Raw genomic sequence first — 14513 nt, 5'->3', positions numbered from 1 at the left:
ATATATATATATATATATATATATATATATATATATATATATAATTTTTAAAAATAGAGAAATGAAATTATTATGAAATAAATAAATAAATGCTAGATAATTAAATAGGGGTAAGGTTTTTTTTTTTTCTTATTTGAATTTTCATTATTTTCCACGTGTGCACGTGCTTGCACATGCTTCCAAAGATCGATCCTCAATTATTTGTACAACGGAAAAATGGAAAGAAAAATAAAATATGTAATTAAAAATAAATTAATGATTGTATTAAATATTTATTTCTACTACGTTATAAAGATGGATATTAATTTTTTTTAATAATTTATTTAGAATTAACTAATTGTTAAAAAGAATGCAATTATGAATGACAGGTTGAATTTCTCGAAAGCATACATTTTAATGTCAATTCTAACATTATTATTATGAACATGTCTTAACAATTTCATTTGTCTTTTTACTAGCGAGAGTAAATAAATTATAATAATAAAAGACAAAATAATTTTCGTATCATTCGTGAAATGACCAATATACCCCTACAAAAAAAAAATCGCATTTTTATGTTACAGTTTAGAAGTGTGATTATCAATGTCCACTCCATTTGTCAAAAATAATTAGTCAAACCGACCAAAAATCCAACTTAATTCAATTTGAATGTTTTATTTATATATTTTTATTTTTATTTTGTGGTAGGACCAAACATTTGGTGCAGCCAGCGGTGAGACAAAGATATTTCTCCAGCTATATCATAATTGATGGATTCCGACCAACTAACTTAACCAGAATAACTGCCAACGATTTGGCAACTAACTTACCGCTCATAATATCCAAGTAATTAATTAACTAATTCTCCGCTATAGTTTTCGAGATTAAGTTCTTAAAAAACGTTAAACCAGACATAACTCAACTGTAATTGACGTGTATTCTTTTTCGTAAAGTTTAAGGTTCACATCCTTGTATCTCACTTATTATACTAAAAGAAGTCCCTGAAAAAACGTCGGTTATTTACTCTCATGCTATGTGTTTTAACTTAAACCGAACGTATTAAATATGATATTTTGTTGCTTATTTTTTATGATTCATAATTCTTCTTTTACTTCATAATAAAAATGTCGAAAACCCTTATGTACGACGATATCAAATCTATAGATATAATGGAAATATACGTTTCTAATATTATATTTATACTTATTTTATTATTATTATTATTAATGGTTTTCCACAATTTTAAATTTTAAGATGCGGTAAAAAAAAATATTTACTTTAATGGCGAGTCCAATGAGGGAGAAATTGTATGTTTTTACTTTGAAAAAGTTTGGTAAATTTCACTGGAAAGAGGGGAAAATGCAATGTTTTTGCAAATTAAAAAATGTGAAACATGCTAATAATAAAAAAATCCGACTTAACTAGCTACGTTAAATGAATGACCATAGGAATAGGCGTATCATGACATCTTACGATGTCTCGCCAGAAATGTTAGAAAAAGTGAATGAAAAGAATCCGAAAGGAAAGAGCTCTGTACTCGAGGGTGAGGAGACCAATAGAATAGGTTAAATCAGGGGCGGGATTGAATATGCTTTACCTTGTGGAAGAAGTATTTCATGGGTCATAAAGAAACTAAACTTCAACCCCGAACACTTTCTTTTTTGTAATACTTTAGTTGACAATGAAAGCTATCTGAGTCAGATTTCAAATGAATATCTCCAGCGGTTCCGTTTTGGGTAGGCTGGTGCCGGTCCCCGGACAACCTAATTCAAATTGGGTTGAATTCGAATTTTTGAAAACTACAAATTTGATTGGTGGGTTACAATCGGACTCAACTCTACCTAGTTTTAAGATCGTTATTAGACGTTTGTAGCAGATGTTAGTGATACATTTTCGAAGAATTATGATTTAATTAAAATATATATGATCGACCAAAATTATTTTAATTAAATCATAATTCTTCGAAAATATTTGAATTAATTAATTAATCCATATGCTCAAACATTAAAAAGTTCAAAGGGGCCATCCCAAAATCCACTTTAGAGAAAGGCATTAGACAATAAGACAAGCTCAAGTCATCTAGAACTCTGATGTGCCATTCTTTCTATCACAAACACGTCCCTCTTACTCATCATTGTTGTGATAGAGAATCATGAGCGGGTTCATCTTCAACGACTTGACACGAATTTCTCTCTTACTCATCATTGTTGTGATAGAGAATCATGGGCTGGTTCATCTCGAACGACTTGACACGAATCTCTCTCTTACTCATCATTGTTGTGATAGAGAATCATGGGCTGGTTCATCTCGAACGACTTGACACGAATCTCTCTCTTACTCATCATTTTTGTGATAGAGAATCATGAGTTGGTTCATCTCGAACGTTCAAAAGAAAACGACGTTATCACAATATGACTGATAATTTCTCGATAACAACAGATGGTAGATGCAAAACCCTACATAATCTAAGATAATGCTCTCTATTATTTCTGTCTTGTAACGTACAACTTTAAAAATATGTCAGTTATATTATAACAGTTTTCTCGAATAATTTTCAAACACGCTACAGGTGGAAAAAGAAACCGACCCTTTCAACTAAAGCAACGAACTTTAAGACATTTGAATTAAAAAAAAGAAAAAGAAATAAAGAAATAAAAAGTTTAATCTGTCAAAACAAAAGGAGGAATTTGGTTTCTTTTTTTCTTCTTTGGGCAAACCCATTTCCCAAAGAAACCAAATGAACACCGAACAAGTCAGAACCGACATGGACACTTACTGTCGGGTAAAGACATTTCACAATCATCGTACCTTTGATTCTTCTTTGCATTATTGTTTCATTGTAACTCTCTCTCTCTCTCTCTCTCAATTAATCCATGGCCACTTGGACCTCTCCCCTACTTCCTTCTTACCCATTTTGTTTGATTGTCTCGATTCGAATGAATTTAGCTCACCACGTCGTTATGACTTTATGATCTCTTTGTGTGATGTCCCACATTAGTTGGGGAGAAGAACAAACCATCGTTTATAAGTAAGAATGTTTGATTAATCCACCACACTTAAATGGTGGGAAAGTTATCTTATTTATAATCAAATAAATTACAAAGATATGAAAATAGTAATAAATGGAAAGATACCTATGGTAATAAGGCCAATATTAGATATTTGACTTATAATAAAATATCAAATATAATATATATTGTAAACTATAATTTATTACTAAATATCCTTAACACCCCACCGCAAGCTGAGCGTCGGATTTGAACGAATGTGAAGCTTGGATCTGAAAAATTCAAAGAGGTTGAGAAACATTTTTCGTGAAGATGTCAACAACCTAGTTCAGAGGAGACGTAGAGAAACACTTTCTTGGCCATCAAAAATTGCAGAGGGATCGCCGTTCAGCGGCGATGCTGCCTTAGCTTCAGCGAGAATATGTCTAACCCATGAAGAGGGATTGTCGCTTAGCGACGATGCTGCCTTGGCTTCAGCGAGAATATGTCTAACCCATGAAGAGGGATTGTCGCTTAGCGACGATGCTGCCTTGGCTTCAGCGAGAATATGTCTAACCCATGAAGAGGGATTGTCGCTTAGCGACGATGCTGCCTTGGCTCCGGTGAGAACCCCAAAAAGTAGAAGGGGAAACCTAGAGCAAGGGACAAAGATAATGTTGAAGCCGGAAGAGTCGCCACATTGGGCGAAGGAGCCAATTTTGGCAAAAAGGGCCACCGGAAGAGTCGCCACATTGGGCGAAGGAGCCAATTTTGGCGAGAAGGGCAGCGGCAACTTGGTTGGCGAAGAGGCCAGTGCGGCGCCCAAATTTGAAAGGTAAATCTCTGCAGAAGATTGATAGGTTTAGGTTAGGATTTATGTGAAGGATGAAGGGAAAATTGGGAAGAAAATGAAAGAGGCTATGTTTGGAAAAGGTGAGGTTGTATGTACAGAATATGGCAAAGGATGATTTGGAGGTCAAAAGGGTGGAGCCGAAGAGTAATCAATCGGCTCCGCCTGCGGCAGCCATGAAGACTGCCCCTGCGGCGTCAAAGCCAGCAGGGGTGGTGGAGAAGAAGATGAGTAGGGAATTCATAAGCCATTGAAAATAAGGGATTAGGGTTGTTAAACCGAAAGGGCTCTGATACCATAAGAATGTTTGATTAATCCACCACACTTAAATGGTGGGAAAATTATCTTATTTATAATCAAATAAATTACAAAGATATGGAAATAGTAATCAATAGAAAGATACCTATGGTAATAAGGCAAATATTAGATATTTGCCTTATAATAAAATATCAAATATAATATATATTGTAAACTATAATTTATTACTAGATATCCTTAACAATAAGGGTGTGGAAACCTTCTCCTAGCAAATGTGAAAGGGAAAGTCCAAAGAGAATAATATCTGCTAGCGGTGGATCTGGGTTGTTATAATGGTATCAGAGCCAGACACCGGACAATGTGTCGCTTTCTCGTTGTTCCTCGAAGGGGGAGAGACACGAGGTGGTGTGCCAGTAAGGATGCTGGGTCCCAAAGGGAGGTGGATTTGGAGGCGGTCCCACATCGATTGGAGGAAGAAAAGAGTGGCAACGAGGACGTTGGGCCCCAAAGGGGGGTGAATTGTAATGTCCCACATTGATTGGGGAGGAGAACAAACCACCATTTATAAAGGTGTGGAAACCTTCCCCTAGCAGACGCGTTTTAAAGCCTTGAGGGGAAGCCCGAAAGGAAAAGTCCAAAGAAGACAATATCTACTAGCGGTGGATCTAGGTCGTTACATTTTGATTGTGACCCGTAAGTTTAAAATTACCTATAAGTATCATTTTTTACAGAACGTTTTAGAATGGGAATTTGAACAATTCATCGTAAATTTAGGGTTTCGTCGAAGCTTACGAGTATGATTGGAATGGTAAAGATGTTCCCATATAATTGGGGGTTGGGGATAAGGCATTACAAGTGGGTTTGGTTCATGTTTGGGTCCCATTTCATAGTGTTGTGGTTGGAGGATAAAATGGATGGTTGAATGTGAAAGAAATGAGAATTGTTTACTTGAGGGAATAAAGAAGATGGTATTAGAATGTGTTGGTTGGCCCTAGTTTGAGCATGGTCAAATCAAATAGGGTAGTCTTTGGGGCATGCCCAACCCCTTTTATCTTTGCTATGCCTCCCTTTGAGCTTATCCAAACTCATCTCCTATGCATTTAGGACCATATATATGTCTTAGATACAACAAATATTTATCTCTTTCAATGCAACATCATATCTATTTTAGTACACTATACAACCACCTTATTTTTCTCAAACGTCACATCGTCTGTTCTTTACCAATCTTTTGAGCTTATCCAAACGACCCTCTCTCTCAATATATCATGACTCCTGTTTAGAATATATTAGTACGATCTTACGTCGGTTGGAGAAGAATACGAAGTGTCAACAAGGATGCTGGCCCCTAAGAGGATGGATTGTGAGATCCCACATCGATTGGAGAAGGGGATGAAGCTTGAAAGAGAAAGCCCAAAGAGAACCATACCTGCTAGTGGTTGACTTGGATTGTTACGTTCTATTTCTTAATGTCCAAGATTTGGAATTCGAATTCGATACTTATTGGCCTTGACATTTTTCTATATTCCCAGCGACGTGAACACGTCATCTACATATCTTGAATGGTTTCTAAAAATGAAGATTATTCTTACAAACCAACCCGAGTCTTTAACATGTTTTGTTCTCACCCACGTAGAAATATTCCTATAAGGTCTCTCAGTGTGAGATCCCACATCGGTTGTAGAGGGGAACAAAGCATTCTATATTATAAGGGTGTGAAACCTCTCCCTAACAGGCGCGTTTTAAAATTGTGAGACTGACGACGATACGTAATGAGCCAAAGCGGACAATATCTGCTAGCAATGAGCTTGAGCTGTCACACTCAACATACAATTTCTCCAAGCTATATCTGGTAAAGCTATATGTGGTAGATAGTTATATACAGTAGATGGTTATATCTAGTAAAACTATATATAGTAAGCTAAACCATATATATATTGCTCAGGCGCAGCTTTGAAAATGTACTTTCTGTATTCTCTCTTACTGTACATATCTGTAGTCATCAATACAAAACATTTAGACAATATTCTCATTGCATTTTCTCTATCTTGTTCTTTTGTGCATCTAGATCGAGCGTGTGCATTGTTGTGCGATCCTAACACATACGTAACAACTATCAATTCTTTTTAAGTCTTTATTGACCATAACTTCACATACTCAGAATCACTTTTATTCGAACGTAGTCTCGGTTCATTCATGTACCTCTACATGAATATTATTTCAATATTGTGCATTTGTGAATGCATCTCGCCCTCTCTTTGATTATATTATAAGATATTTAGAATAATGTCTATATAATGATTGATTACGCAATCTTATTTTATGAATCTACCAACGTGTGAGGAAGCATCTAGTATAAACTGAAGATGAACACAAAGATTATATATTTTGTGATTATCATTTTATTTTTATTTTTAAAGTAAACATTATGATTTTGGTTCACATTTGATAAGAACAACTATTTTCCACGCATGTTAAAAATTGAAAATGTTTGACTATATATTCAACGGTCATCCATTTAATTATGGATTAATTTAGAAAAAAACATGGTGTTGACCACGTTTATATCCTTTTACTAGTTGACTATATGATTTTTAAAATAAATAAATAATAAATAAAACCCATCTTTTCAACAACTCTAAACAATTTCACACTTGCCCTTTAAAAATATATAATAAAAAAATAAATAAATAATAAAAATATATATATATTAAAACTCACTTAAGATTAATAATAATAATTATTAATAATTAATAATAATAATAATAATAATAATGGAAGTGGCTAAAATTGGAATTAATGGGATATATTTATTTATTTATTTTTGGTGAAACGCATGGGATATAATTTAATTGTTGTCTTAATTAATAATTAGTAATTAGGTTTAAAAAAAAAAAAAACATGAGAATTTTTTTTTAACTACATTTTGGTGGTGTCTTACCTAAAGGGTGGGCCCCACGAGTTATTTAGTCAAGGGTTTGATGGCACCATGTTCGCACACGTGTCAAACATAATTTTGACCTAAATTATGGTTTGGTTGACCTCAAATTCACATGGATTGTTTGGCACTACTTTTTCATATATATTATTTGGAGCACCAATTTTTGTCCACCTTTTTATAATGACAAAATTACCATAAATATCAAGAAATTATAAGAACTCTAAAGACAAACGTGTTTGACTTGAAACAATTCTGACTTTTTTGCGTCAATCTATGTAGAGTGAATTGGACTCTTAGGAACTTCTATAAGGGCTGCTGTTCGATGGGTACACGAAAATGACATGCTAATAGGATGATTGGGTCGTGGGCAGCTCCTTTTTCAGACGATTTATTAGAATTTTTCTAGAAAACATATGATTGAGAACAAAACATGCTAAAATGACTCGTGTTAGTCTGTAGAGATAAGGTTCTTTCTTATAAGAACTTCAGAACAAGTACAAGTAGCTAATGTGGTCGTGTTGCAGAAAACTGTAAGGAGTTGTTACGTGTCGAATCTATATATATATATATATATATATATATATATAACTCAATGTCCATTATTAGAGAGGAAAAAAAGTTGGTCCAATTTTTTGAGAGATGGGGAATGCATTTTGTCATCACAAATAAAAATTTATATTATTTTATTTTATTTTTTTAACAAATAATAATAATAATAAATGAGGAAAAAGACAGGAGAGAGAGAGGCCTTTTACGTGAACAGTCCAACGGCAAAAACTGCCGCCACGACCAAACTCCGTGAATCACGTGCCGGTTCGTGTCCCCTTAACATCTCCGACACCTGATGACGTGTTCATTTGATAAATTCTCATTTGTCCATTCACTTTCCGCCACGTGTACCCAAGAGATAGATGACTCTGAATGATATTCTATTAATGGTCAAAAAAGTAAATTCCTCTCCTTTTCCTTCCTTTTTCTTTTTTTCTTTTTTCATTTTTTTTCTCTCTTAAAAGAAAAAAATAAAATGTCATAATAAATTATAAAAGTATTGACTTTTGGGTTTGCCTTTGCTTTAAGGTTACGTCTAAAAAGAACTTAGTTCATATATTTATGACATTTGTCGGTGTTCCAAATCGCTTCTTTTTCTATTTTCATAAACAATTAAGAAATAAATATATACTTTTTTTAGATAGATATTACCCGTTCATCTCAGTTTCGAAAAAAAACGAACTTCAATTGCGAAGTTTAAGGCATGTTTTTCGTTTTCGATCGAAGTACATAGACAATGACAAGACAGCAAAACCTATTAAAAAAATCCAAAATTTTTTAAATTTTGCATGAAGTTTATATATGAAATGAAACGAGTATGAATTTCTGTTTATTAAAAAATAGTAAAACTTTTATCCGATCCAGATTTATTAGGGTTTGAGAATTGATTTGTCTAACTCTAATTGGTTTGGGTCATTTGAGCTAATGGACAAGAATGACAAATACATTTGGTTAACATATAATTAGATAGAGCTTATTTGTGATTTTCGTGCTGAACCCAGTAAACGAACAAATAGATCGTCTTTCCATAAATGTTGAACGAAAGTTTTTTTTTTCCTTAACATGGGTCGAGGAAGTGTCTGATTTCCAACATCCCGTACCATCACTACAATCGCCTCTTACTAGATCATTATGACTCCTACGTTTTTGGATCAGAATGTTGCTGCTCGTCGAATATCAACAGCATGTTGGTTCTTCACCGAGACAGACAAATAGTGAAGAAATACCTACTTTCTTATGATTCGGTTTTATCTACATACCTCTAAAAAAGTCAAACATACAAAAGATGAAGAGTAAGTTTGACTTTTGTATCGAGAAAAAAAAAAGGAGAGAGAGAGGATTGACATGATAATGCAAGCCCAATTAAGGCCCATACGATAAGCCCATTTGAGGCCCATCACTATTTTATTTTAACTTTGGGCCCATTTGAGGCCCATTTAACTTTTGGGCCCATTATTATTTTATTTAATTTAAAGCCCATGTGAGGGTGGCTTTTGGGAAAAAGACAAAAGTTGGCCCATTATCATTTTATATTTTATTTTCTTTCATTAAATATTCATACCAACTTTATATTCATTAATTATTTAATTTCTTTTCCAAAAATTTATAACGAGGTTAGTCGTTTAAATTCTTATACTCAAAATTATTATATTTAAGTCGATTTATAAAAAAAATTAATAATTTTAATTATTAACGTGTACTTATTTATTTAAAATTAGAGGTTCAAATCTTCGTATCACATGTATTATACTAATTTTTTTTTCAATTTTGACTATTATTAATAATTATATATTTTTGAAATAAAATATAAAATTTTAACGTTTAAAACTTTTTTTAATTTTTAGAGATATAAATGAAAACGTCCTCGGAATATTTTGAATAATTTAACTTTTTGTCTCTTTTTTTTTTATTTTTAATAAAAAAAACTAACATTTAAAAAGCATCTTTTTAAATTTTTATGAATGAAGATAAAACTATTAATATTCTATACCTTTTTATATTCCTTTCATTTATCAATAATTATGTAACTTTTTATATTCCAAACCACTTTTTAAATTCTTATAAATGAATGTAAATTATATATATATAAAGATTTATTGATTTAATTCAAATTAATGGTAATGTCACGGGCCCATCATTCCCATTTTCGATGTGAGATCTCACAATTCACCTATATACAAGGCCGAGCATCCTTGCTAGCATTCGTGTCCTATCAATGTGAGACCCCCCCAATCCACCCTCCTTCAAGGTTCAGCGTCCTTGTAGGCACACTCCCTCGTGTCCACACCATTCAGGGTTTAGTTTTCTCATTGACACATTGCCTAATGTCCAGTGTGAGACTCCCCATTCCCATTTTCGATGTGAGATCTCACAATTCACCTCTATACAGGGCCCAAAATCCTCGCTACCATTCGTGTCCTATCAGTGTGAGATCCCCCAATCAGCCCTCCTTCAGGGTTTAGCGTCCCTGTAGAGTGTCCACACCATTCAGGGTTTAGCTTTCTTATTGGCACATCGCCTAATGTCTAGTTCTGATACCATTTGTAACGCCTTAAGCCCACCGCTAATAGATGTTGTCATCTTTAAGGTTTCTCTCAACGTTTTTAAAACACGAGATTTTCGAAGTAACGGATAGAAGCAAAAGGTGGGGAAAGAAAAGGAAAGGGTACGTCAGCATTTACGTTTCTTTTTGTTTGTCCATTTTCTATTCTGAAAAAACGTCCCCACACTCTTCACTCACTTTAAGGCGCACTCTCTCTCTCTCTCTCTCTCTTTCTCTCCGAGAAGAACGAATAAACCCATGAGAGAGTTTGGTATTAGTAGGCCAAACCCAAACCCAAATTACCTCTGTTCTCTCTCTGATCACTCCCCTCAAGAACCCTAATTTCACTTCTTTTTCCAACAAAAAAAAAAAAAAAAATTAAAAAAAAAACCATTCTTTCTCCCCACCCTCTTCCCATTTCTTGGTTCTCTCAAATGGGTTCTCTTTGATTCCGTCTCTTAATCCCAAATTCCACCTTACCCGTCTGCTCGGATTTTCCAAATGGACTGAGAAACCTGTTCTTTCTCTTTAATTTTCATATTTTTCATATTTCCCATCTGGGTTTTCATTCTATGGCCGCGGTTGCTGAGAATTCCGGTGAGGCAGCGGCTGCCAAGAATTTTGATCCGCAGATGAAACCCAAATCACAATTTGATGCTAATAACCTCGCTGAAATGTTCAGTAATTTGAACCCTTTGGCTAAGGAGTTTTTCCCTTCCTCTTACTCTCATCATGATCGCCAAGATTTTCAATTCTATTATCAAAACAATACTCGATCGTCGGCCAAAGCTTTTCACGTCGCCGATCAACTGTTGGACGGTGATATCAATCGCAGGGTATTCTCTTTTTCCCCCCCCCCCCCCCNAATCTGATCTGCTTTTCCTGTTCTTGTTTCGATTTGGGATTTTGGAATTCAACCCATAATTGAAATGCTGGAATTGGATTGAATTATGTTTATGTTCATGTTTAATCTAATGAATTTTATTCTGGGATGTGCTATTAGTATGATTTACTGTCGTTGACCCTGGAAATTCTTGATCATATCTACATTCAATCCATAATTTCATTGCTCGAATCGGTTCGGTCGAATTTTTGTTTGATCTGGGACTGTTTGTTCTTACTGATTGTTTTTCAAGATAATGTGTATATGTTTAATGCTATGAAGTTTACTTGTGAATTGTTCATTGTTGTGGTTTGTTCAATTCTTCCCTACATTCCCATTTCTCATGCTATTTTGGAGAATCGTTTTCGATTGAAAAAGCTTTTGTGTTCGCCTTCCGATCATCGTTTAGATTGCCTCGGATCTGTTAGTACAACAATAGCTAGTCGTTATCTGCCTGGAATGATGAAGCTAATTAAATTATTATCCGGGTCGATTCGAAAATATAATCAAAATTGATGCTTCATCATATTGCCTTAAGTTCTTATCTCTGTATTAGGCTCTTGAGACCGATAACGTTCTCTACGGTCTGACTCTATTACTATTACCAATATTTGAAGAATGCTTGTCTGAACTGTGGCTTGTCGATAAATAGAACGATAAGAACTAGGACCGTTCCTTTTTCGTAATTCTTGTAACATATTGACCATGTTGAGATTATCGAGCTCATTGGCATGCTTTCGTAGTGGTGGACGCATGATAGCATGTAGTAAAATATTCCTTTCGTATCTCATAACACTCTGTTTTGCTCCTTTAGGAAAAGAGTTGTGATGCCTTTATAAAATCGTTTAATTTTTAGAATCATAAAAGGAATCAATCGCCATGAATTCAATTGAATGATTTCGAACTTTTTTCAGAGACGAAGCGACTTTAATAACCAGGGGAGAAGAAGAATGAATAACAATAGATCTGTCAGAGCTCAGCAAGAGGAAAGTATAAGGAGGACTGTCTATGTATCTGATATCGATAAGGATGTGAGTATCGGTCATATCTTTACAAGCTTAGAGTCTTCGTTATAATGCTCGAGATAATTTTAGAATGAGACGTTTGTTTCTAAAATCTAGGTCTCTGAAGAGGAGCTCGCCAAGGTATTCAGGGAGTTTTGTGGTTATGTAAGTATTCTCCATCTCTAGAACATTATTTCGCCTCACGTTTGCAGAAAAGAAAGTGTTTTCTGTGTACTTTGACGAGCATGAACTTCGGTCCACTGACTCGAATTAAGTATTCTCCTTTTTTTGAGTTCTTATGCTCGAACGAGGTGCTGATTTGGTTTATATTATTGAATATTCTTCGAAACTTAATCGAAGACGTTGCTTACGTGGAAATTTTATATCGTTAAAGGTTAATGATTGCCGAATATGTGGCGATCCCCATTCAGTTCTTCGTTTTGCTTTTGTGGAGTTTGCTAATGAGCGTAAGTTAATCTTCACACCTTCATGAATTTTTCTGAAAAAAGAAGTATATAAGTTGATCTTACATGCCACCCTGGAATGTTTTGGCAACAGATAGTGCTAGAACAGCCATAGGCCTTAGCGGGACGGTGGTCGGGTCTTATCCAGTTAAGGTATTGCCTTCAAAGACTGCCATTCTTCCTGTGAATCCTACCTTTCTCCCTAAGGTATGGCGTTTCGTGATCTCTTCCTATACGGGTATATTCATATTCTCCGTACAAAAGTTCTCGTGGTAACCTGATTCGATCTTTCGTTCTTATACGTTTATTACAGTCAAACGATGAATGGGATATGTGTACAAGAACTATCTACTGCACCAATATTGATAAGAAGGTAAAATCTTCACTTTTTCCCAAACTAAGAAGAAAATTAGTGCATGGATTCCCATAAATCAAGCATCTTTGTTCTTTAATCAATTCTTCTGCTATGGTTTGTGGTAATCGGGGTCGGTTTTCGTAACTTCTTCGACGTGTACTAGCCTCGTGCATATAGAAAGATCAAGTCCGTTACTTTTTCTTCGTATCTCTGCTCCGGTGCTGTAGATTTGCTTTTCTAGATCAAGTCTTAGATTATGCAATTACGTAAAATATACCGACTTATTATCTGATGACACGGTGGTGCGGATGTTTCCAAATTTGATATCATTTTATCTGCTTCTTGTCCTTCCATACTCCTCGTTCGATCTCCTTCAATCTCAATCCGAGGTCGACAACTCCATGTTTTTTGTTTACAGGTATCTCAGGCTGAAGTTAAGAGTTTCTTTGAAACATCTTGTGGTGAGGTAAGATATATAGCTTATACAAAGAGGGCATATTCATGTTGGCACGTGTTCGAAGATTTTAACCGATAAATCTTCCGTTTGAGCTTAGGTAACTCGCTTGAGGTTGTTGGGGGATCAGCTGCATTCGACCCGTATAGCGTTTGTCGAGTTTGCTATGGTAAGCGTTTTCTTTGCTCTGCTTAGATATCTTGTTGGTTACTTTTTTTTTGTAAGAACAGCTCTGTTTGTTTGTGTGAACAGGCAGAGACGGCTCTTCAAGCACTGAATTGCAGTGGCATGATCTTGGGATCTCAGCCAATCAGGTTTGGTTAAGCTCTCACTGTTCTAAATATATTGGTTCATACATTTGTTCACTTGCATTGTTTCATGAAAATTTGTAGGGTAAGTCCTTCTAAGACGCCGGTTCGGCCACGGGTTACTCGCCCGGGAAGCATGAAGCCATCTTGAACAGGCAAACTCTGAATGTCCCAAGTGTTGGTGGTAAACTTTGATTACAGTAGTTATAAGTATAGGTTGGACAATGAAATTCAGACAAGTTGTGAATTGTTTGAAGTGTTGGTGAAACTTTTAGCTTCTGTGGCTGAACTTGTTCATAACTCTTCTTCAATTGAAGTTCTTCATGTCACTGAGTTTCAATCTTAAAAACTGCTAAATGTTTGGTTTCTTTAAGTGTTTTTTGAGTTATTCTATGGCATGTTAGATTGATATTGTATGGCCTGCTTTTGCTGCTGCTGCTGCTCTGCTTCCACTATGTTCTTGAATGAAGAACCCTAACCCAACAAACACAAATTTGATTCCTTTAGGTTGATTTTCAATCCTGTCACAAATCCAACTACATGAACTAGTTTTACCCTTTAAATAGGAACGATTAGCCAGCCTTGCGGTGGCTAAAGGATTAGACGTCCCCCATGTTACGGTTTCCTGTGGCCCAAACCCAGTGCCACTGAGTTGGGCGAGAATAGCTCTGACTCTTTGATGGCTATCTTCTATACCGTTGAATGTGTGGTATATTTTGTCTAATGCTATAAAACTGTCAGTCACATTGTACTAGTTTCAGGGAGATATTGTTCATCCATGACGATCAATGTCATCCATAAAAATATCTTCGTAGTGTAAAAATTTCACTCGTAAACCCAATTTCCACAAATTACCTCTAAGGAATCTCCGTATCCTTGCAAACATGCATTAGAAATTTTATAGGGACATAAAATGAAATAGGAGACAAAAACGGGGAC

General features: G+C 35.0%; 1 protein-coding gene across 1 annotated transcript; it reads left to right on the top strand.

The window, feature by feature from the left end:
• The first annotated feature begins 10312 nt into the window (after positions 1-10312).
• LOC111810639 (polyadenylate-binding protein-interacting protein 9-like) lies at positions 10313-13950 on the top strand. The gene is made up of 10 exons (XM_023697378.1): positions 10313-10942; positions 11904-12020; positions 12111-12158; positions 12388-12460; positions 12552-12664; positions 12771-12830; positions 13231-13278; positions 13367-13435; positions 13519-13580; positions 13659-13950. The coding sequence occupies exons 1-10, from the start codon at positions 10679-10681 to the stop codon at positions 13723-13725; spliced, it is 921 nt and encodes a 306-aa protein (XP_023553146.1). The 5' UTR covers positions 10313-10678; the 3' UTR covers positions 13726-13950.
• The last annotated feature ends 563 nt before the right edge of the window (positions 13951-14513 follow it).

Source organism: Cucurbita pepo, chromosome LG14 (genome assembly GCF_002806865.2).
Source record: "Cucurbita pepo subsp. pepo cultivar mu-cu-16 chromosome LG14, ASM280686v2, whole genome shotgun sequence".
NCBI classification, from domain to species: Eukaryota; Viridiplantae; Streptophyta; class Magnoliopsida; order Cucurbitales; family Cucurbitaceae; genus Cucurbita; species Cucurbita pepo.
The sequence above is the reverse complement of the archived record's forward strand: the minus strand, read 5'-3'. Positions and strand labels throughout refer to the sequence as shown.

What these genes read in the sequence shown, in the direction of transcription:
- LOC111810639 (XM_023697378.1), top strand. Translation starts at nt 10,679, where the DNA reads ATGGCCGCGGTTGCTGAGAATTCCGGTGAGGCAGCGGCTGCCAAGAAT. An exon ending in TATCTGATATCGATAAGGAT is followed by an intron (nt 12,021 to 12,110) that starts GTGAGTATCGGT and finishes TCTAAAATCTAG; the next exon opens with GTCTCTGAAGAGGAGCTCGC. An exon ending in ATCCTACCTTTCTCCCTAAG is followed by an intron (nt 12,665 to 12,770) that starts GTATGGCGTTTC and finishes CGTTTATTACAG; the next exon opens with TCAAACGATGAATGGGATAT.